Raw genomic sequence first — 25,087 nt, 5'->3', positions numbered from 1 at the left:
TTGATTAACTGCGCAGCAAATTATCAGACGAAGCACCGGGCCTAATTTCACTCCACGACTCCGCGGACCCACATCAAAACAAAACTATTTCCTGATTGGTTGAGAAATCCTATTTTCTGATTGGCCGAAAGGTTAGTAACTGAACAGCAGCTCTGAACTGAATGAGCGCACAGACAGCAACGTTGTGTGACACGTTTGTAAAATATAGCCCTTAGAAATTTCTGTGCGGGCAAGTTAATAATTTTTCGGAGAGAGAAATGCCATATGTGGCGTGTGAGCGTGTGAAGTCATTGAAATGCGTGTGTCTTGAGAGGTCTGCTTACCTGTGTAATGAGATAATTGGAGATGAGAGGCTCAATAAGGCCTCTGTCTCTCAGGACGTGGCGTCTAATCCGTAACTCTGTTGACACAAGCATGCGCTCCCGTTGCTTTCTCATTTACAAGGACAAAATTAAACTCTCTCTGTGGTGCCTGGCCTCTGTGAGATGTGGTCCCTTCCAGGATAAAAAAGCACTGAACTGTGAGGCCTGTTTTGGTTTGTTTTAACACTACATGTGATAGTTTTCATTTACCACCTGCTTTGTTTTTTGCTGAACTGCACAACAGAAGATGACCTTTAGGAGGGTTGATATTAAATCAACTCATACATTGTTCTAAAGGTCTTTGAATATCATCTGATGGTGTTGGAATATCATATTGTTTGAATATCATTTCTGTCACACAAAAAGAAGACAATCTGACACAATATCAACACGAACTGATGTGATTTTACTGCATTTCAGTAACGTTTTCTGACACATATTTGTCATCATAGCATGTGTTCAAACAAGATCCTTCAAGATGTAGTCTTGGCTTTTCGATGACATTTCAAGTTGAAAGGAGAAACAGTGCTCTACAAAGCACGGCTGCTTCTCTTCTCAAAAGGGTAACCTCAGGATGCAGATGTTAAAAGCACTCAGTTGATGCCTTGGTTACAACACACAAAATGGGTGTAGATGTGTTTAAACAAAACCATGGGGAGCAAGACATAGCCATGAAATAGAATTACTAGATCAGCTGAGAGGTTTTTTTTCTTAGTCCAATCCTATTTTTGTGCTCACACACGGTCCTCTTGTTTCCATGATGAAGGATGTCACATTTTGGCCCTTAGTGTAGAGTGAATGCCCACCAGCGTTTGTACACCACGACCTCTCCAGTAATTCTATTCCAAGAAATCAAATTATTACGGGCAGAACAGTACTCAGAAAGCCAGCACCAAGTCCGTTTGGCTTGGGACAACTCCACTTGAGTTGCTGGGGACTGCCCTGCGACTGATTAACTCTAAGACCAGTTTATTTCCGCTTTGTTAACATGGAACTCTTTAGTGTTACTCTGCAAAGTCAAACACATCCATATAGATAGATGAATGTCAGCATAAAAGGTTAAGCTGGGTGACTATATATGAAGACAACAACTACAACGCTCACAGCACTGGCATTGGTTAATTTTTAAATAGTCAAGCATTGTTATTTTATAGATTAAGAACAAAACAAAAAAAAAAAAGAAAATATACCTTCAAAAAAAATCTGCTACTGCCCTCAACTTTGTTTTTCTGTTGTAACATTTCATTCTCAACTATGGCATGATGGTTGCATCGTTTCATACATACCAATTGCTGACTATGTTTTCTTCAAATAAAGACAAAAGACAAAAGAAAATAAAAAACATCTATCAAAACAGGGGAAATTCTCGAGAGTATAGTCACTGAAATTTCCCTTGATCGGTACCATGCATTCGGTTCATTGATTGATTTCAATATTACATGTTTGCCTACTTGTTCATTTTTTCTTTCATTCTCTCATTTGTTTTAGCCTTTGCTTTGTTTCGTGATTACTTTTTTTTCTCATAAATGCAGTGTCCGCTAAAAATGTCTCCATATTTGTGTTAGGATAGTGTTGTCTTCACATAAGACTCGATTAATGCTTCCCAGTCATGTCCATTCCCAGCACACATCCACCCGATTGTATGTTGACACGGTTGGAAGGACGCAGCGGCCGTCGTGAGTGGATCGTGAGCGGGTCGGTGAGCAGGTTGAAGGGATAAAGGGGCACATTTTGAAGCGAGGTGAGGTGAGGGGGGGTAGAGGGTGCTGGGAGAGGGTGAATAGAGGGGTCATCTCCTAGACGACGGCCTGTGAATCCTTACAGTCCTGAGTGGTGGTGCCTGAGTTAGTCTGTTTAGTGTCCGTCCTCTCGGCCAGATGTTTCACTTGTCTGAAAGATGAGCACACAGGTACAGCACACAGGTGGATCAGCACACACATCGTACACACATTAAAGACGCGCACACACACACACACACACACACACACACACACACACACACACACACACACACACACACACAAACTTCCAGTGACACACCTAGAAACAAAAAGACCTTGCAAAAACTACGCAGTTGATATAACATAAATACATTTTCACTTGGCTGCTGTTTTCTGCCTATGTGGCTGCCGCCCAGCTTGGAGAGTGTGGGGCTGGGCTGGAAATGGCTTTTTGAGAGCCTTTTCCCTTCCAACACACTCCTGAATCTGGGATGACGGGATGGGGATGATCAGCTTAGGCAGCCTTTTCCTTCCTCTCTCTCTCTCCCTCTCTCCCTCTATGTCTCTCTCCCTCCCTCCCTCCCTTACGAGGATAATGACGGTCGCTGAGTCCCGGAGAGAAAACAGCTCGGTGACCTTTTCCAGGCACACACCTACTATGAAAATATTCTTGAATGGCTGCGGCCGTTTCCTGCCGTCTGCCCGCGGCTTCCCCCGCTTGTATTTCACTCGCCAGCTGCCCCCGGCTCGTCAACGGATGAGATAGCCCGAAAAGGTTGCCACGGCGATGGCACAGCGGTCCGACCGAGGGGACCCAGCAGCCTCGGTTCCCACAGCCACGGCCCTCGGAAGAGCACAAACCCAGCTCCGCGCTGCGCTACTCTATGCAGTGATAAGGATCATGCAAAGCACCCGGGGGGGGGGCAGCTGGTGGCAGAGCAGCGGGGTGGCCTATGTAAATGCACCGGGGGGCTCACTGATGGAAATATTAGCAGGGGTGTGGATGGGAGAGGGAATGACTTGGGGAGGCCCCGGATGGGCATATGTGGACAGACACACACACACACACACACACACAGAAACACACACACAGAAACAGACACACACAGAAACAGACACACACACACACACACGCACGCACACGCACACACACACACAGACACACGCACACGCACACAGGCAGGACTGCACATGATTTTTAGCAAATGTTTTCATATGTTTGAGTACTTTTAGTTTATGTGTGTTTTGTTTCTGTGTCTATCTGTTTGTCTGCTTGTCTACTGCTACATGTCTGCATACATGCTTCCATATACAATATATATATATATATATATATATATATATATACACATGTATATATATGTGTGTGTGTGTGTCTGCATAGTCGTGTGTGTGTGCGGTTGCGTCTCCATTTGTTTAATCTCCTTCAGCCACTGAGTGAGATGAGGTGACTCCCATCAGTTGGTGACATTTAAAGGACAAATCACATCCATGTCCAAGGATCACATCTACACAACACCCTGGCCTGCCTCGCCTCTCCTGTCTGTAACCAGAGTCCCTGACACACACACACACACTTTCACTCTCCCTCTAACCTGCCAGTGAATCGAAGACCAATCTACGGTGCCAGCACAAGTCACTTGTGACAGTGATTTGCTGTTTGGCTCTTTGCTAAATTAAATATTTTTTGTAGGCTTATAACCGTGGAGGATAATCTATGCATTGTTCTCACAGTACCTACATGCTGTCCAGGATAAAAAAAAACATAAAAGAACACAAACAATTACTTTAATGGAGAAATAGTGCACAATATATTATACAATGATAAAGTAGTCACTGCATTAACTAGCGGTGTATTCCAGGAGTGTATTATGTAGAAGTGTACAGTGTATTCCAGTCAGAGGCAGATGTAAACATATTAACCTATTTGTTAATGCACTTGCTCATTTTGTTTGGTTTTCTTCTGTGATTATGTTCCCGTAACTGCAGTTATCACGAAAGTGTTGTCTTGATGTAGACACGCGAACGCCATGCATCAGCCGAAGATGATGACTCAGTACATTAACGTGCCCAGCCTCTTTGTGAAATTAGCCGTGCTGTGTCGAGTTGCGGTCATTTCGCTCGTTTTGTTCGCCGTGTCCACTAGATCAGGACACCTGGTTTGTGTTGGCCCAGTGATGGCGACCAGGTCCAGGCTTATGGTGACTCGCCGTGTCAAACACTCTTGAATTTAGCACCAAACAGACCAAGAGAGCTCTTTGTGTTCTCTTGCACAAGCACTAACAATCTAACACCTGCACTCTCATCCATCCTGTCCCAGTGATGCCTTACTGCTGATGTGTCGACGCAAAAGGAAGCAGAGGAACATTTCACAACAACTCAACAAGACTATCCATCAACTAACAGTCCACTTTACCAACTAGATGGAGGCTTTTTGGGGCTTTATATCTTGTCCAGTTTATGTTGATGACAACACAAAGCTTACTAAATGTCAGTCACTATTTACATTAGACACACACACACACACACACACACACACACACACATATACATATACATATACATACATACACAAACACAGAATTTACAAAATATTTGTATGAGGACCATACACACTAATACTCATTATCATGTACTTGTAAGGTCATTTTTGGTGGGTGTTGTAGGAGGGATGTCGTGGGTACAGGATACTTACAGCTTGTACATACATTTCACATGATCCGTTTTCTACCTTGATTGGTCCTTCCACTGGGTCTAGTCCCTGTTCCGACAGCTGTTTCAAGGCACTTAGAGCAGCCTGCCGAGAGAGGAAAACAGATGGCGCAGAGAGAAAGAGAGAGAGAGAGAGAAAAAGAGAGAGAAAGAGAGAGAGAGAGAGAAAGAGAGAAAGAGAGAGTCACAAACGTCAGCTGCTTTTTAAATAACATTTACTATCGGAAAACATGCCCACACACTGTTGGCTTGCTCTGGTACAGACTCGGCCCTGATCCGGTTCCAGTCTGGCAGAACAAGGCCCAGATCTGTTTCAGAAGTGGCTGGAATCTGGTAGATAGTGACTCCCCAATTCCTCTCCCTGTTGTCTTTGGCACCTCTCCCCAGCCCTGTTTATCTAAGGCTATTGGGTTAACATTTCCACTTTGTGTTGGGCCCAGCATTTCCTTAAGTCAACAGCCCAAAGTTTACCATTCGATGCTTGGACAAGCAATGCAAAGAGATGGCGATAAATCACCGGAGCGGGGCGCAGAAACAAATTAACACACTGGGTTTTATCGTGACATCAAAGAATGCCTGAGATGGTACGCAAGAGGCAGTGATTCAGCTTTGAGACCAGCCAAAAGGAGTGGCGAGGGGGGGGGTGGGGCTCGGTGTGAACACGCACGCACACACACACACACACACATACACATCCACTGAGATTCCTCCCAACACGTCTCTACGCAATTAGAGACACTCAAAAACATTAGCTGTGATTGCTGAGGGCCAACAGTGTGCACACACAGAAACACACACACACAGACAGGCATATGCACACACACACACACACACACACACACACACATACAAAGGGCATTGGATCAGCACCTGACAGAACACAGAGACCACAAAGGTTTCCACTGTCATACCCAGAAGTAAGTGTGTGTGTGTGTGTGTGTGTGTGTGTGTGTGTGTGTGTGTGTGTGTGTGTTTGAGGAAGAGAAAGGTAGAGAGAAAGAAACACAGAGAGAGATAGGAGTGTGTGTGTGTGTGTGTGTGTGTGTGTGTGTGTGTGTGTGAGAGGGAGTGTGTGTGTGTGAGAGTGTGTGTGTGTGTATACAAGAATGTGCATGGAGGGGGGCACCACATGTCATGTGAAGGTCTAGCAGAGCATGAAATAAGACATAGATGTGTCTGCCTAGTGTCTGGGCAGCTGTGAATCAGGACTGGCCGTCAGGGCACCATCGCATGGAGGACAGAGCACAGCACAATGAGCCCATGACAGAAGCCATCAGCTCTATTAAGGCATAGGCAGGTGGGAAGTGTGTGTGTGTGAGAGAGAGAGAGAGAGAGAGAGAGAGAGAAAGAAAGAAAGAAAGAAAGAAAGAAAAGAAAGAGAGAGAGTGTGTGTGTGTGTGAGAGTGTGTGTGTAGGCTCTGTGGCTGACAGAAGTGGGTTGACAGTGGGCAGAAGCACCTGGTGGGCCTGCCCTGGGCGGGCTGGGCTGGGGTGAGCTGAGCTGGGGCGAGCCTACATGGGCCTGCTGCCCCCGACACTCCAGCCCACCCTGACATCCTGCCCATGAAGTCCAGATGTGTTCCCTGGGACGCAGGGAAGATGACATAAATCTCACAGCTGACAGGGGGTCCCACTGCGTGCACACACACACACACACACACACACACACACACACACACATAAATGCTCTCACACACACAAACACACACCAAACTACATCCCCTCTGACCCCCTCTCACTCAGGAGAGAGAGCGACTGAGAGAGACAGAAAGCATATCGTACGGAGACAGATGTGCATGTGTGGGTGTGTGTATGTGTGTGTGCGTATGCATGTGCATTCCTCGTCTTGACTAATCAAGACACAGTCAGCCGAAATTACAGGCACAGTTGGGATGTGAAGGGAGTGAGTAAATACATTCTCTGCTGAATTCTGATATCACAAACACACACACACACACACACACACACACACATACACAGAAGTACACACACACACACACACACACACACACACACAGAAGTACACACACACACACACACACACACGCATACACAGAAGTACACACACACACACACACAGTATGTCCCCACCATGTGCTTAAACCCAACCAGACACCCAGCCTCTGAGGAAGTGAGAACAGGGAGTAGTGAACAAGCACAGACCACCGCCTGGTCTCCGAACTAATCACACTCTCTCTCTCTCTCTCTCCACACTCTCACACTCACTCCCTCTCTCCTCAAACACTCCTGTTCTGGTGAAACAGAGTGCCAGTGACTTCACATATGAAGCATTCCTGTTGACATGACGATTTCCCACCCATAATATTTTTAATCGTCTTTGCTTACTTATGGGTCCGTTCAAATAGTGATCACATAAAAAATGTCCTCTCATACAAACCACATCGTTTTGGATAGATATGACAATTCAGACGTGGATCACTCTAGAGTGGTCTACTGGAGGTATTTAGTACAGTCCTACAGTACAATATGAAACGCAGGACCAGTGTCCCCTCTGTCCATTTTTCCGTTTAGAAGACAGACCTGAGGTTTAATGGAAGTGTGAGGGGGTATTCAGGGCATATTAGTGCCATCGCTATCGTTATTGCTATCAGCTTGAAGAAATCACACACACTTATGTCACCAGACAGTGGCAAAACATTTCAATCAGGCTGGGCGGGTTTCAAGAGGAAATGAAATAATTCGGCTGCTGCCTGAAAAACCCCCTCAATGCACACACATAGCCTCGTGAGACCATCCTCAATGCACACACATAGCCTCGTGAGACCATCCTCAATGCACACACATAGCCTCGTGAGACCATCCTCAATGCACACACATAGCCTCGTGAGACCATCCTCAATGCACACACATAGCCTCGTGAGACCATCCTCAATGCACACACATAGCCTCGTGGAGAGACCATCATCCTCAATGCACACACATAGACTTGAGACCATCCTCAATGCACACACATAGCCCTCGTGGAGACCATCCTCAATGACACACACATAGCCTCGTGGAGACCATCCAAATGCACACACATAGCCTCGTGAGACCATCCTCAATGCACACACATAGCCTCGTGAGACCATCCTCAATGCACACACATAGCCTCGTGAGACCATCCTCAATGCACACACATAGCCTCGTGAGACCATCCTCAATGCACACACATAGCCTCGTGAGACCATCCTCAATGCACACACATAGCCTCGCGTGAGACCATCCTCAATGCACACACATAGCCTCGCGGAGACCATCCTCAATGCACACACATATCCTCGGAGACCATCCTCAACACACATAGCCTCGCGGAGACCATCCTCAATGCACACACATAGCCTCGGAGACCATCCTCAATGCACACACATAGCCTCGTGAGACCATCCTCAATGCACACACATAGCCTCGCGGAGACCATCCTCAATGCACACACATAGCCTCGTGGAGACCATCCTCAATGCACACACATAGCCTCGCGGAGACCATCCTCAATGCACACACACATAGCTCGTGCGGAGACCATCCTCAATGCACACACATAGCCTCGTGAGACCATCCTCAATGCACACACATAGCCTCGTGAGACCATCCTCAATGCGTGAGACCACACACATAGCCTCATTGAGACCATCCTCAATGCACACATAGACGGAGACCATCCCTCATAGCCTGGAGACCATCCCTCAATGCATGCACACACATAGCCCCTGAGACCATCCTCAATGCCACACATAGCCTCGTGAGACCATCCTCAATGCACACACATAGCCTCGTGAGACCATCCTCAATGCACACACATAGCCTCGTGAGACCATCCTCAATGCACACACATAGCCTCGTGAGACCATCCTCAATGCACACACATAGCCTCGTGAGACCATCCTCAATGCACACACATAGCCTCGTGAGACCATCCTCAATGCACACACATAGCCTCGTGAGACCATCCTGATCTTCAGATTTTCACTTGCCAATCAGTCTGCCAATTCCAGTTAGTGTTTAGTAGCCCTGAATCTTAGTTAACGAGAAGGAATAAGCTTTCTTCAGAAGTGTAGCCTGCCAAGAACACTTGGTGGGGATTGTCCTTGAGGTTCATGTCACATTCAAATGGTAAGTTTAAAAACACAACATAGGTGATAGACAGATGGTTTATCCAATCAGCTAAGCAATATTTTCGCCCCTTCCCAAACATTCTCCAACGGAAAGTTCCCAGATGGATATGCGGAGCAAAAAATAAGCAATCGATCTGGCGGAATCAGGTTAGCACACACACACAGTCTGAAAAATACACTTCTGCATTCATTCAATTCACCCAATCCACTTACGGCAAGATCGGGCCCATCAGTCGATTAGTCCACTTACAATCCAATTCCACAACTGGCCGCCACCACATGCCTGAGAATCATTCAGAGTGATGCATCACTCAATAATTTGTCAAGTGATGAGTTTTCCTCTGTACGGCCTGATTCACTGATAAGCACTGGGACAGCCTGAAAAATGAGGTAAGACATATTATGAGTCACGTTTTTATTTTATTATGAAAATTGAAAAACATGCCTGGGAATTTATGCCTGAAGTGTTCCAACGCGCGATCACATCTGCATCTATCACTGGCAAAAATTCTGCTCCATATCACAAAGCAGCGTACAGGTGTTGGAGCCTTTCTGGAGATTATATGTTGATAAGTGTATAGAGGTTCACATGGTTTCCCATAGCTCACTCAAGCCCAAAGGCTCTTTGTTACAGTGGAGTCTGCTAAATGGATAGTCTGGGTTAGATTTACGCCGTGTACTGTCACCACTTGACATTAATATCATTCTAAGTTACTTCCTGAAACACATGTGAGTTTGGAAGGGAAAACACATATGAGCGTGTGCATCATAGATCAGGAGAGACAATTTATTGTTCCGGAAACCTTTTTTTCCCCCAAACAGCCCTGATGCAAATCTTCACATACCGTGACTATCAAGTAAGACGTTGTAGATCAAGACATTGACTGTACCGTGCTTATAAATAACATTCAACAGTCAATCGGATGCACACAAAAGACAGAAGCTAAAGTGAAGTAGGAGTGGTGAGAAAAAGAATGAATGGAAGAAAAAAGAAAGGCAAAATGGAAGAAAGAAACAAGGCCATGCAAGAAAAACAAACAAAAAAAGCGAGTGAAATGGTGACAAATGATGACGAGGACACCTAAACACCAAGGGTCTCCATTGGTCATCGGCCGGCCGTGGCCAATAAATTGCAATCACGGGGGACAATTACCGGTGCGGTGTGTGTCCACCGTGTCTCTGAGTAAATAAGCAGAGCAGTGAACCCATCTGTTGCTCTGGGACAGACAAATGCCATAAATCAGCCGCCGCCACAGAGCGTCAGCTCACGGCTCATCCCGGCCCAGGCCTGGCCTAAGACAAATACACCACTATCTGCTGCAACAACAGCTAATTACAAGGCTATTCTTCCAACCAGATAAAGCGGCCGTTGAAGTCGGATTGGCTGCGGCTACATCGACGGTGGGGGGCTGGTCGGGTGGGGGTTGTGTTGGGTGGGGTGGGTAGTGAGATATTGTTTAGTCTACAGGCCGAAGGTGCCTTGAAGTGGCTCGGCTCAATCATCGAGAAAATAAAATATCAAGCAGAGTCTGGAATAACTAATGACAACACCCCTCCTAACTCCATAAAACTCTTCAAACATCCCTTCTGTTTTCACACACACACACACACACACACACACACACACACACACCCTTCCCACCAGAGGAATCAGAAAGGGGCAAAATAAAACATTTGGCTGAGGGCCTAAACGCTTTCTCTTGGCAATTTTCATTCCGTCTTCAAAGGATGGAAAAAATCCCTGAGGAATGTGACATGGCTTACTAACTTGCGGAGAAGAAGAGGAGTGGGGGAGTACTGGTCAGGGGTTTGGAGGATGGACAGTGAGGGTGGGGGCCAGGGGAGAAGATAAAGAAGGGGTGAAGTTTGTCAGAGGACGGTGAGGGCTCATTTGTCTGGCCTGCTGTTAATGGCTTCCCTGATTGCATTTTCATTTCCTTGACTGCCTTGGCCAAACAGTGGCTATCCCCCCCGAGAGACAAGTTCCATGTGTCTGAGAAAGTCTCCCCTGGTAAAGAAGGCGTGGGGGGGGGGGGTGTCAGGGGTGTGTGATGGATTGGTTGGGGAGGGGGGGTTGTCTGACGTTTCCAGCACCTTCTTCCTCACAGGTGTGGGGATGGGGGGGGCAGCTAGCTTAGGGAAGAGTGGCAGCTCCAAATACCTCCACACGGAGCAGCTGAGTGTCTCTCGACAAGCCAGTCCGTCGGTCCGGGAGAGAAACAAGAACAAGAACACTCAGAACAGGAGGTTCTTTTGCTCCGGGCTCCGAGTTCTGAAAGCTGATATTCTAGAAGGTGTTCCTTTCCCACCGATCCCCTGGCTGTTGGCATCTGCCTGGGCGTTTTTCTCAAACTGACATTCTAGAATGCACCGGGTTCCCACTGATCCTGTTGTTGGCATCGGTTAAAAAAAAAATAAAAAAAATGAGGCTTTTGTTTTGCGTGCTGAGCTAGGCGTGCAACGCTGGACACCAACAGGATCCGTCTGATGTTTGCACAAGGGAGAGATGAAGAACCTGAGAATGTGTGTGTGTGTGTGTGTGTGTGTGTGCGTATGTGTGTGTGTGTGTGTGTGTGTGTTGTTTGTATGTTCATGTCTGAGCGCATTTATGAGCATTCGCATCAGTGGGAATATATGTATGTGTTTGTGTGTGTCTATGTATGACATTGTGTGTGTGTGTGCGTGTGTGTGTGTGTGTGTGTGTGTGCGTATATGTGTGTGTATGTATCTTTTTCAAGTTCATCTCTGTATGTGCATTTGTATTGGTGTGTGTGTGTGTGTGTGTGTGTGTGTGTGTGTGTGTGTGTGTGTATGTGTGTGTGTGTGCGTGCGTGTTATTGTGAGGACGGCTTTCCCAGCACCCCGGTTGGTGTTTTCTCGGCCATGCCGAGAGTCCTCCCAGCACAGTGCATCCCACTAGCCCAGGCCAAGAGTATCAGCCAGGAGGGGAGGGGGAGCAGAGGGGAGGGACAGCGCAGCTTCCCACAGCTCTTTGATCGGCCCTTCCATCATTTGTTTTGGTTGCCACCTCATCGGCCGCTCCGCTCCTCCAAGGAAACCTCGTCTGGCTCTGCCCCCCCCTACACACGTCTGTTTCATCTGTTGCTCCCTGTTGGTGGAAAGACCTACCAAGTGCCACCACAGCAGGGGAGCTTCTCTCTATCTTCAAGAAACTATCTTCCATGAGAATCTCCTCTTATACCCAACACACCTCACATGTCACTTTTCTTCCCTCCTTCTACCACTACTTCCTTCCATTTGACACTTAAAGGTCTGCACTCTCACCCTCTGGTTGTAGTATTTATTGTAGCAGTGTTTATTGTTACCTAAGATCAACTCCTTGAAGAATGTTACTGTTATCCCAAGTCGCTTTAGATAAAAGCGTCTGCTAAATGAATAAATATCAATGCAAATCTCCAGGAGCAGTGGGACAGCAGCAGGAAAGTAGGGGATGGAAGAGACGGAGGGGAGGAGCAGAGGGGAGGAGGAGGAGGAGGAGAGAGGAGGAGGAGGAGAGGGGAGAGGAGAGAGGAGGATGAGAGGAGAGGAGGAGAGGAGAGGAGGGGATGGACAGGGTGAGATTCTCATGATGTCCTTGGCAGCACGATAAAAGGCTGTGCTGTGATCTGAGGGTGCAATCAAATTCGCTGCAGGTGTATACCCACACACACTCACACACACACACAACACACACACACACACACACACACGGACCACGCACACACAAGCAAAAGATCCAATATACATATGAACCCACACAAAAGCTTGAAGACAGACATGAGTATACAAACATTTACATACTAATACACCCACATGCATTTTTATGACCCCTTTCACACAAACACACTGTTAAACACACAAACACACCGATATTACACACACTTCCTAAGATTCTTAACACACACACACAAACAGAGGGCCGAGGGCATTTCGCAACTGTCTGCTGGACTGGGTTCAGCAGCACGTCGGGATCCGGGCCTGAATGGAAACCAGAAACCTCCGGACGTTTTGTTTTCACTCCACCTCGTAGTCACGTCACTCCGAATCCAAACAAACTAAATCCCAACACCTGACTACACAACCTTCACATCAGGGCTCTGACGCTTCGGCCAGGAAAAACACACACACACACACACACACACACACACACACACAAATGAAATTATCGACTCATACGGATGTCCATCCAGATGTCCCACGCTCTTGGAGATTCGAGTGATCTCTAGCTAGACTAAACAGCCATTACGTCGGTTTTTAAAGCATGTTTTACAGTTCTTCTGTAGAGGGTAAAATGGTGAGTTTGGGAGAGGGGTTTCATGAGAAGATATGGGGTGTCTAGGGCCCTCTCTCTCTCTTCCTCTCTCTCTCTTGGCTGGTTTGAGAGTTATTGTAAAAGTGGGAGAGCTGTTCAGCTTTCAAAAGGCCATATAAAACGGTGCTGTAGCTGTCTCTGCTGCACTGAGGTAACGTGAGACAGAAAGACTACACCACTAAACACACACACTCACTCACATGCACACACCTACAGTATACACGCACACACACACATACAGTACACACATGTACGCAAACACCACAGACACCCCCTCTCCAAAAAAACAACAACGAGACAAACACACTGTTGTAGCTATTATGAGTGTCTCCTCTTTCTCTCTCTCACACACACACACACACACACACACACACACACACAGTCCTCCCCACATCAAAGCCCTGGAGAGAACTCATAGTAACATTCCTGCACCTCTCCTTTGGGAGCCCACAGAATCCTGCTACAGAGAGAGAGAGAGAGAGAGAGAGAGAGAGAGAGAGAGGGAGACAGAGAGAAAGAGGGGGAGAGAGAGCAAGAGCTAAATGGAGTTGAGCAAGAGGAGAGAGAAGAGAAAATTAGATGTCCTGAAGAGAGAGAGAGAGAGAGAGAGAGAGAGTGAGAGTGAGAGTGAGAGTGAGAGTGAGAGGAGAGTGAGAGAGAATGAGAGAAGAGGAGAGGGTAAGTGAGCACCAGTTAATGAGAGACAGAGAGAAAGACCGGAAGAGAGATTGGAAGTGAAAGATAAACAGTCTGGGCTATAGAGTATTAAAAAAGAGAGTGACTAAGACAGAGGAAGAGAGGAGACAGTAAGACGGAATGAGTGGGAGGGAATCTGTTTATGCCTGCAACCATATTTTACACCCATAAAGCCCAGCAGTCTACAGGTGAACGACTGGCCAGAAGAGAACGACAGAGAGAGAGAGAAAGAGAGAAAGCAAGAAGAAAAAGAAAGACAGAAAGAGAGAGAAGAGGAAAGAGGAAGAGCAAAAGAGGACAAGCAACAGGGACGGACAAAAAGAGTGAAAGAGAACGCGAGTGAGTGAGAGTGCAAGAAAAAGAAGGAGAGAGAGAGGAGAAGAGAGGAGGACTGGGAAACAGGACATACCACAGGCCTGGACTCAACGAGCTGTGAAATCACACGAAAGGAAGGAGCCCGATAGGAGGGAGACGTGGAATTTCAGTCCTTTATCTACTCCAGCTTCAGCATTTCATCCCTCTCTCCATCTCTCCCTTCCTCTGTCCATTCATCCCTCCCTCACATCCACTGTCCCTTTCTCTCTTTTCATTTCTCTCATATCACCCATCCACCCCTCTTCCACTCTCTTTTCTTTTTCTTTTCTTTCTCACTGTTATCCCCGCCCCATCTGACCCGGCCCCTCTGTCCACTATCTCTGCTCTCCTTTCTTTTCCTCTATCCACCCATCTGACCCCTCTGTCCACTATCTCTGCTCTCCTTTCTTTTCCTCTATCCACCCATGTTCTGCTCTCTCTTTCTCTCTGTGTTCTTTTCTCTTTCTGTCTGTTTCTTTCTTTCTCCTCTTTCCACCCATCTTTTCTTCTTTTTCTCTCATTTCTCTTCATATTTCTCTGTGTTCTCTCTTCTATCCTCTTTCCTCCACTTTTCTTCTCTTCTCTCTTCTATCTTTCTGCTTTCTTTTTCTCTCTTCTCTTCTCCTTGTTTCACCCCAATCTCCTTGTTTCACCCCCTTCTCCCTTGCTGACGTCTTTGCAGATGCTGCGAACCTCCTCACACCACTAATCACCATGGTGATAAGAGACTCGGAAGCCTGATTGAGGCTGACACGTTCACACTTAATATACAGCAGCTCATTAGCCATGTTCCCATGTGCCCATTGAAGCCCTGCACACTCCACCTGCCATATCACCACATTATGTCAATCTGTACGGGTATGTGTCTTCTTTATTGTGTGTGTGTGTATGTGTATGTGTGTGTGTGTGTGTGTGTGTGTGTGTGTGTGTGTGTGTGTATGCATGCGCGTCTTCTCTTGTCTGTGTTCAGGCAAAACTTGTGTGACAAAAAGCCGGGGGTTGGAGCCTTCCTGCTCTGTGCTTGGCTGGGGAAGTGAGAGAGTGTGGATGGGATGGGAGCTCCAGAGGGATGCAGGCGTGCGTGTTACACAAGGAGGCTTCTCGTCGAGGCCTCATTACGTAAAGAGCTAATGGAGACATCTGAGGGTAGTGAAGGGGATGCACCGTGAAGAAAAAAACAGTGTGCTTGGTGTTTGAGTGACAGAAGCAGCATTCCCCAGCAGTTATTGAGAACGCAAGAGCCTTTGCATGTGTGTGTGTGTGTGTGTGTGTGTGTGTGTGTGTGTGTGTGTGTGTGTGTGTGTGTGTGTGTGTGTGTGTGTGTGTGCATGTGTTCTGCGTGAGAAAGAGACTGAGATCGAGCATACTGTACATGTGGGTGTCCATGAGTGAGTTTATGCCTAACTAAATGTGATCATGTGCGTATATGGATATGTGTGCTTTCATGCAGGCATGTGCAAAGGAATGAATATGTATGTTCACATGTGCAATTTTACATGCTGAATGCTTACATGTGTTGATGTGCTTGCGTGTCTATACTGTATATGTGAAAGAGTGTCAGTATGTACCTGCAGGCGTGTGTGTGTGTGTGTGTGTGTGTGTGTGTGCTCGTGTGCGTGCGTGTGTGTGTGTGTGTGTGTGTGCGTGTGTGTGTCTGACTGCCTTGGCAACTAGCAGCTGAGGGCTAGTTAATGGCCCAGTGGAGCCTGGTGAAAAATTGCTTTAATTACCAGCGAGTGTTGGACACTCATGGCGTGGCTCTTCGGCCAGCCCATCCATCCCTCCTTGCCTCTCTCCCTCTGCCTCCCTCACTTCTGTCCTGGACACGGACGGCCACTCAGCCAACCCCTCTCTAACTTTGGCTAAAGACCCACGTGGCTCTGCTCCAGCTCCTTAACAAGCTTAGAACATCCTTACCCAGAAATGACAGAATCGCCCGTCAGAACCGAACCGACTTAGCAGAAGACCTATGCTTCACTAAAGGGTTCCATGCACTAAAACGGGTACTATGTCCGGAATGAGCAGGAATAGGCCTTTAGTAAAGAGGCTGTGCTCTGGACAAGGTGCTGCTTAAGCCTTGTGAATGCTCAAGATGTGGATTTCTAGCCAATAAAAGTGAATGGGGCATTAGAGTTATGGCCGAAAGACCAAAAAAAAAAAGGGAATATGTGTGTTCACTGTTAGATAGATATACTTTATTGATCCCCAGGGGAAATCAATGTTCACCTCTTCCTACTGGCCATGTTGTAAAAATATTTATGAAGAAAAATGTGACTTGGCATTTTTGCATGGTGAGCTCCCGTCACGAGCCCAAGCTGTGCAGGAGGATTAGGTGTGCCCTGCACAAACACCACCATCATCAAAATTCCACATTCGGTCTTCTTCATGGCTGGGGTCCAGACCATGGGGTCAATAATCGCAACACCCACCCCCTAAGCTCCCCAAAACACACACACACACACATACACCACTACTTGCCTGCACGCACACACACAGGAGATGGTCTCGGCTGACATAGGAAGCCATAAATTAGGTCCGGCAATGTGGCAGCGTGTTACGCATCATTTGGACCGGAGAGGGCTGCATTATCCGCTCATCACTCGGCCCAGTCCTTCTGTTTCGGACTCCGCCACCACTGCTGTTGTCCGACTAGACGGGATGGCGTGGACACCCTCTCCCCCCTCCACCTCCAACTTCTCTCCTCTTCACCCAACCTCCTCCTTCTCCGACCTCCTCCTCCACCGTCTAAATGCAAACCACATGGGCGCATGGGAGAGGTGCCTGGCATGGCATACCTCAGGGCTCAGCGCTCGGGCCCTGCAGGGTGTTCCATGGCTGGGCCGCTGGAGCCGATGCTGCAGCTGGAGGCGCTTCTACAGAGGTCTCTATTAAACCTGCCGGTTACTGAGGAGAAGCTGCTGTGTTATGGAGTCTTTAGAAGATGGATAACTCCGGAGCCTGAGGCAATAAAAGTGCTTTTATTTGATCTCACTGTTTTCTCTCTCTCTCTCCCTCTCTCTCACACACACATACACAAACACACACAAGAGCACTTACTCACACACCATATCTATTCATCTCAGACACTCACAATCAGGCATGTGCATAAGCAAACACATGCACAGAGACAAACACAGACACTGACTTTTCTCCCCCCTTTCTGTCTCTTTCTCTCTCTCTCTCTCTCTCTCTCTTACACACACACACTCTTTCTCTCCGTATCTTCACCTCTCTCTGTCTTGTTCCTCTCTCTCTCTCTCTTCTTTAATCTGTCGGTGCTGTCAGGAGAGGACAGCTCCCCTAATTTTGGTCAATAAACGAGGGGTTAGGGAAATATGTACATACTTCTCGAGGAGGCAGCGCCCATAAAGTGGCTGGAGCCTAATTTATGGGCCGCACCTGAGGCTCCGAGATGGGCGCCGTAAATCATGGCCCAAATGCCGGCCATACTGTAAAACCCCGTTGGCCATCTTGTTTATTTAGTGCTGATCTATGAGCCCAATAGCTTGGCCCATATGCTACATATAACGCGGGGAAGGTGGGGATGGGCTCCGCACACAGTAGGTAAATCTATTCTGCTGTTTGATAAATTTGGCAGGCTTTTATTATTTGTATTATTATTATTATTATCATTATTATTATAAGGTCTTAGCCTCATAAAGGAGATTCCCAGTCAAAATTCACAAGTGAGCCAATACTGTAATCTTTGATGAAATGTCTGTGAATGTTCTTGCTCTCCCCCACCTCCCTCTACTCTGTGGCTGGTGGTTTTTCCACCCGTCGGGGATGTCGTGATCCCCTGGAAAAGGATTCCCTTTCGGCTGTGGAGCACGCCGCTGCTCGGGCGGTGCACACCCGTTCCGAGTGGCGGTGGTGGTGGAGGCGGTGGTGGAGGCGGTGGTGGTGGTGGTGGTGTGAGTGTGGAACGGAGGGCCCTGCGGCCAAATGGAAAACCGTGGGAGGAAACCTCTGGCACCAGCCTATCAGACGTCCCACTAACAGGGGCTTCCCCTCTCTTCCTCTCGCTTCATCTCCCTCTCTCGTTCCATCACTCTCTCTTTCTCTCTCCCTCGTTCCATCTCTTTTGCTCAATCTCTCTCTTCCGCTCCATGTGCTTCCCTCTCTCTCTTGCTCTTCATCTCTTTCTCTCTCTCTTTTCTCAAATGTTCTTTCCTTCCCTCTCTCGATCTCTCTTGCTCTTCATCTATTTCTCTCTTATTTCTCTGCCTGTCTCTTCCTCTCCCTTACTTTCTTTTTTTAAATTGTGTCTTCCCTCTCTATCTCTCCCTCCCTTTTTCTCTCTCTTCTCTCTCTCTTTTCCCTCTTCCTTTCCCTCCTCCTTCATGCCATCTACAGATGTCATCTCCACCATGCAACCTGGAGAGACATGCCTGAATGAATGCAGGTGTGTGTCTGTCTGTATGTGTGTGTGTGTGTGTGTGTGTGTGTGTGTGTGTGTGTGTGTGTGTGTAGAGGAGGGGGCGATAAGCACCCAGTGAATGCAAATCTACACCTTCGTTATCTCCCCTCGGCTGTCATGTCACTTTACCCGCACTGTTGCTGGTGGAGACCTTTAAAAATCACACAGTGGTTTTTCTACTCTCTCGCTCAGTCACTCAGTCACTCGCTCGCTTCAGGTGCCAGCCATTTGCATGGATAATAAAAGTGGCATCAGAGATCTGCGGTGTGGTGGCAGGGGCCGATTGGTCTGGACAGAGCATGTCCCTCCAGGCTGAGACGGCATAAGGCTCTGAGCCGTCAGGTGGAAATGCCAAGAAAAAAGAGGTTGAATGTGTGTGTGTGTGTGTGTGTGTGTGTGTGTGTGGGGGGGGGTTCAATTAATAGTATAGATTTCCTTTAGATTCTCTCTGCAGTCTAATGACAAAAATCACTTTGGAAAGGACTGTGCAATCTGTCAAGGCAGAGGCCAGTTCCAATGACATGGGCACACACACACACACACACACACACACACACACACAGAAAGAGAGAGGGAGAAAAGAGAGAGAGAGAGAGAGAGGAGGAAGGAAAAAGTGGAGCTCACCATGTGTGTGTCTGTATGAGTGTGTACTTCTGGAATTGTGTGTGTGTATAAGCATGCGTATGAGTGTGTAGAATGAGTCTGCATGTATATGTGTCTGTGTCTATGTGTCTGTTAGTGGATGTGTGTTTATTTGAGGGAGTAAGTGCATGTGTGTGTGTGAGTGTGTGTGTGTGTGAGTGTATGTGTGTTTGTGTGCCACCCCGTATCAGCCACAAGGCAGATTGTACTGGAGCCTTAATCCTCGAGCCGTATGTCTGTCAGGAGCTCTCTCAGCGCAGCAGGAAAAGAGCTGGGAGGAGGGGTGCTGTGTGTATGTGTGTGTGTGTGTGTGCTGTGTGTGTGTGTGCGCGCAGGTGGGGTTATATTATTTAACTCCCGGTAACTAAAGCCAGTAACTGGAGAGTGTCTACAGTCAGACAGCGTTTTACACCTCCTTTCCTCTCCTCCTCGAAGCCTCCTCTCACATAGCCCACCCCCCTCATTCATACACACACACACACACACACACACACACACACACACACCCCTCAGCTGCTTTGAGGGAAGAGAACACCTGACCACATGGGAGACAACAATAAAATCTGCAGACGGCTTTTGGTGGGTCTACACAAGTGTGTGCAAGATGGGGTGTGTGTGTGTGTGTGTGTGTAGGTGTGTGTGTGTATATCTCCAGTGAGTCTATTGTGTCTGCAATGTCATGTGTATTGGTAGGTCTACATAAGTGTGTGATGGGAGAGAATGATCATAGGAATGTGTGTGTGAGTGTGTGTGAGTACATTTGTGGTTGGTGTGTGTGTGTGTGTGTGTGTGTGTGTGTGTGTGTGAGTGTGAGTGAGTGCATGCATGTGTGTGTGTGAGTGTGTGAGTGAGTGCATGCATGTGTGTGTGTGAGTGAAAGAGAGAATATTTGGGCAGGGGATCTCCAAACATAAGAAACACATCATACCATAACCAAACACACGCCATTTCACCAAGACTACACACCAACACCAAAAGCCACCACACCACACAACATTACAAACTTGATAATAACTTATTGATTGAAACTATGATTGTTATTGTTAGGCCTCTATTCTATTTCTAATTGGTTGTCTTATACTATACTTTTTAATGTAATGTAGCCATGCTCTACCCAACAGCACAAAAGACACACAACACACACACACACACACACACACACACACACACACACTTCTGCATGCAGGTTTGCTTTCTGCTGGAAAACCTTGCCTGCATTCCCATGACGACCTGGCGCCCAATCAGAGGGGCCGGATCGCCAGGTTTCCACGTGTTTACCTAAAACAATAAATTCCTGCGTGCTTATATCAAGAGCCAGACGCTCAAGGAGGTCTCTCGACACACAATGCACACATGTGGTCCTCCACCAGGACTAAGTGGATTAAGATGTTCCCTATATGCAGAAACAACCCAATACAAACAAACTAACAAACAACATCAAGTAAACAAAAACATTAGAATGGGCAACGGCCAACGGGTGGCCCGTGATGAAGACGCCCTCAGCACCTGGTAACATCGGTCTGATTACGCCGGTTGGTTTTAGGAAAAGTGGAAACTCGAGGAAAAAAGGAAAACCAAAAAAGGGAAATCACTAGGGAGCCGAGCCGCTGTTTTGTGAGGCTGGCGCGGCAGCGGTCACGTCATCGACCCCGGGTGCGTTTTTTTATGGGAGCGCGGCGGTGGCTCTCAGTCCCAGAGTGCACTGGACGAGCGTTAAACGAGAGCATGCTGACCGAATTAGGAGGTATAAAATGTCAATGAGTTGCTTTAGGATGCACACAGGAAGACGGGAGAAGGAATGCGTGTGTGTGTGTGTGTGTGTGTGTGTGTGTGTGTGTGTGTGTGTGTGTGTGTGTGGGATGTGCAAAACTGGCAGATATCAATGAAGATGACTGTGACGAGAGTTATTTCTGATGTTATTTCTGACCCATGACTGCGTGCTAAAAAAAAAAACAAGACAAAGGTACTGTGGCCTAAGTGTTTTCCTGAGTAGAAACCACATATGTTAGCGTCGCTAATTGAGTTTTAAAGGCAGAAGTTTTCAGATGCAGTGCTCTGGGTCCCATAAGCATGTGCTTTCACTTCCAATCCGGCCCATTTGATTCTATGAGTATTTACCCCCACCACATACATACACACACACACAAAATCAACAACATCGCACTAATTAGACCAATTAAGTCCAGCTGATAATCATTTAACTGTGAGCCGCAGCAGAACACACTAAAGACAGAGGAGGAGAGGGTCTGTCGCACTGAGCAGAGTTTCAAATGCAGCGGATCCTTCCATCTCTGCTTTTCAAGAACATAAGCAACAGAACTGATCGTAGATCAGCTTCACCAAAAACTTTGATTGCTCATTGTGTTGTGTATGTGTGTGTGTGTGTGTGTGTGTGTGTGTGTGTATGCGTGTGTTTGTTTTGTGTGTGTGTATGTGTTTCTCTGTGTGTGTATGTGTGTTTTGTGTGTATGTGTGCACGCGTGTGTGTATGTGTGTGTGTGTGTCTGGGGTGGTGGGGGAGGATTACAGCTTTTGTTGCGGTCTGGCTTTTACGGGCAGCCTCACACGTTTTTTACAGGGCGGCTAACAGACAGTAAACACCCAGGAGCTGTAATTTAACACATGATTAGAACGGGGGCTAATTAGAGTTTGGACAGTAAAAGCGGCAAGGAGGAGGTCATAAAGAGAGAGAGGCAAAGGAGCGCACAGGGGAAATGGGTGCAGAGTGGGGGGAGAACAGGGCACAGGACAGGGCTCACACACACTACAGAGAAATAAGAAAACAGAGAGAAGCCTGTGTGTGTGTGTGTGTGTGTGTGTGTGTGTGTGTGTGTGTGTGCAGGGTGAGATTTGTAGGGGGGGATGGTGAGGATTTCCCCCCTTCTGGTTTTCCTATCCCTACCTCTGCTAAATTATTTTTATCGTCGGGGGGGACAACATTTATCCCCCTCTGCCCCTCATATTGATTAATGCTACTTCATATAAGTAAAAGCTGCAGCGTGAGAACAGTCTAGTAGGCTAGCCTACATAATAATCTGACATCATCAAAGCACCGTCACCGTCAGCACTCATGCTGCTGACACAGTGGCTGCGTGATCATAAGTGGCCTTGATCGTTGCAGGACATTTCAGAATGTTGAGTGTGTAATCCATCATAAATGGCTAGGTTCAATGGAAAAGTTAGCTGGACAAATGAAAGAAAAGCGAGAAGGATTCAGTGAAGCATAATAATGTTTTAGAACCTTCAAAATGAAAACTGATGCAACTGAGATGGAGGACAACTGCGCGTAGAGTAGAGCGTAGGCCTATTGTCGAAGGAACTTACATTAAATGAGGAGATATTTGCTGAATGTCACAAAAAGTGTTACAGAAATTGCTTGGCATCGGCTTAGTCAATGGCTCTCTACCCCGAAAAACACCTGTAGTTTCGGAGGATGAGCGAGAAACACTCGTTTGATAAATCAACCAGTAGTAGACAAATAACTTTTAGAAATAATCTGTACTGCAAAAGCGAATGTTGGTGGGTATTTAAACTATCTAAGCGGGTGTTTTAACAGCTGCAAGAAATAAACTTCATGGTCCTTATGTTCTGGTTCGTAAATTATTTTCATAAAACTTCAAGTTGCCCTATAACTTTACTCTCCAAACTCTTCACTGCACTGTAGGCAATTAACTGACAGTATGATAGGCTATTTATTTTCTGTAGGCTACAATAAACACATTTATTTTTTCAACTTTTGCAATAATACGCACTTGGCTACTGAGCGTAAAATCAGCAGGAGGAGAATGCACATAGCCTACGCGGTGTGTGCAAGCGCAATGTGTAGGCTATTTGGTTCAACTAACACTGTTAGCCAATTCACTAACTTAAGACTTCAGTGCCATCATATACAACGTTTTTACACAACAAATACAGAAAGGATGGAGGCAAGAACAAAGGTGAATTTGTATGCTTGTCAAAGCGTAGTCCTACCCTGCATTAGAGGGAGCTGATCATCATACCAAGCACACTAAGCTGTTTTAAAGTCATACACCACGGTAAACTAAAACTAAAATGTTACAAAGGTGGCAAAAAATAATATAGGGTATTATTAGCCATGACATTACTAGGCTATGAATCGTTCGTTCATATTTTTGTTTACAAACTTATTCAAAATCATCCCCCCCTCTGGTTTTTACACAAATCGCACTCTGTGTGTGTGTGTGTTTGTGTGTTGGGGGGGGGGGGGGGGGGGTTAAGACAGGATAGCAGCTGGCTGAGTGGAAAACGAAGAGAGCAGACTTCAAGACATTACCACCCTCTCTCTCTCTCTCTTTCTGTTGTCTTCCAGGTTGTCTTTCTTGTGGGGCTGGCCGGGCCAGGGGTCAGGGTCCTAACGGGGCACCTCTTGGCCCTGCCGCAGCCTCGTAGAGCATCTCAGAGCATACCCCCTCCGCCTGCTCGCTTATAAATCACGGCTCAACGCTCAGATCCTCTCTGATGTCCCACAGCGGATGGTGGAGCTGATGGTGGTGTGTGTGTGTGTGTGTGTGTGCATGCATATGTATGTATGTGTGTGTGTGTGTGTGTATGTGTGTGTGTGTGGAGGTGGGGTGTGTGTGTTTGAGTGAGTGAGTGTGTGTGTGTTTGTGTTTCTCGTTTCAAAGTCTCGTCACATAAACCGTCTGCTTGTCGATGCAGCACGCAACACTGTAACGAGTTTACCCTCCCTGGTGGAGCAGTTACACAAGGAATCAATGAGAAAAAAAAGGGAGGAGGGATAGAGCAAAAAGGAAAGAAATAAAGAAAGAAATACATGGGAAGAGAAGAAGAAGGAAGTAAGAGCAGAGAGCGATGGGCGGGGGGGGATCCATGAAACCTTGAGGCAAAGGAGTAAAGAGAAAGAAATATAGACAGATATAGTGATGGAAGAGGAGGACGACTGAAGAGAGGGAGGAAGGGAGGGAGGAAGGGAGGGAAGGGAGGGAGGGGAAGATGCAGACAGAAAAGAGTGTCTGTGGAGGCAAATGAACAAGAGGAAGGAAGACAAATCTTCAGGAAACATCAAGATTGCCTATCATCACATTAACCTAGCTATCAATAAATTGTATTTGCATCCATTCAAGTAAGTTACAGCACCACAGTAAACCAGAGAGAGATAGAGAGACAGAGAGAGAGAGAAGGAGAGAGAGAGAGATGGACACAGAGAAAGAGAGATATAAAATCAAACTGGAACTAAAAAAAAAAGATGGACGGCTATCAAAAAACACTTCAGACTTTATTGAGCAACAAAACTCGATTGGCGCGAGGCTGCACTCAAGCACTCACCAAGAGTCCAGGCCCATGCCGTTTAAAATCCAGACTACGTGAGCCAGCCCTCCACCAAAGGGGATTTAGGCCTCTGGTAAAATCATACACACACACACACACACACACACACACACACACATACACACACACACACCATGGGCCTGGCCCACTCAGGCAATGTTCTCACACACATTTTTTATGCCTTTATGAAATCCCAATCAAAACATAATTTTCCTAGTCTCCTTCATGGTACATTGAAACACATGCATAATTGATGAACTAGCGCTGCTCATTGTATCTACACACGTGTCCAAAACAAAGCCAGACTGCCCAGACATATGGTGCACAGAGCCTTAATGTTTACCCTAGCTACAGGTTGAGTAAATACAAAAACAAAGTTGTCCCACCTAGGTAGTTTTTAACCTGCATAATCAAATACATAAGTATGTGCTGTCCACTAATCA

General features: G+C 46.8%; 1 protein-coding gene across 4 annotated transcripts in view; it reads right to left on the bottom strand.

The window, feature by feature from the left end:
- Positions 1–747: 747 nt before the first annotated feature.
- stau2 (staufen double-stranded RNA binding protein 2) overlaps positions 748–25,087 on the bottom strand; it is a 101,959-nt gene continuing 77,619 nt past the window's right edge. For 2 of the 4 annotated variants that reach the window (XM_048266743.1, XM_048266744.1), the window contains 2 exons: positions 4,792–4,880; positions 748–2,252 (listed from right to left, as the gene is read on the bottom strand). In XM_048266743.1, the coding sequence (XP_048122700.1) occupies positions 2,159–2,252; positions 4,792–4,880 (183 nt within the window). In that variant the 3' untranslated portion in view covers positions 748–2,158. Of the gene's footprint in view, positions 2,253–4,778; positions 4,881–25,087 lie in introns of all 4 variants that reach the window. The other 2 variants (XM_048266746.1, XM_048266745.1) reach the window with 1 other exon arrangement.

The sequence above is a fragment of the Alosa alosa genome, chromosome 16, assembly GCF_017589495.1.
Source record: "Alosa alosa isolate M-15738 ecotype Scorff River chromosome 16, AALO_Geno_1.1, whole genome shotgun sequence".
Classification (NCBI taxonomy): domain Eukaryota; kingdom Metazoa; phylum Chordata; class Actinopteri; order Clupeiformes; family Clupeidae; genus Alosa; species Alosa alosa.
This window is presented reverse-complemented; position numbering and strand designations above follow the sequence as displayed.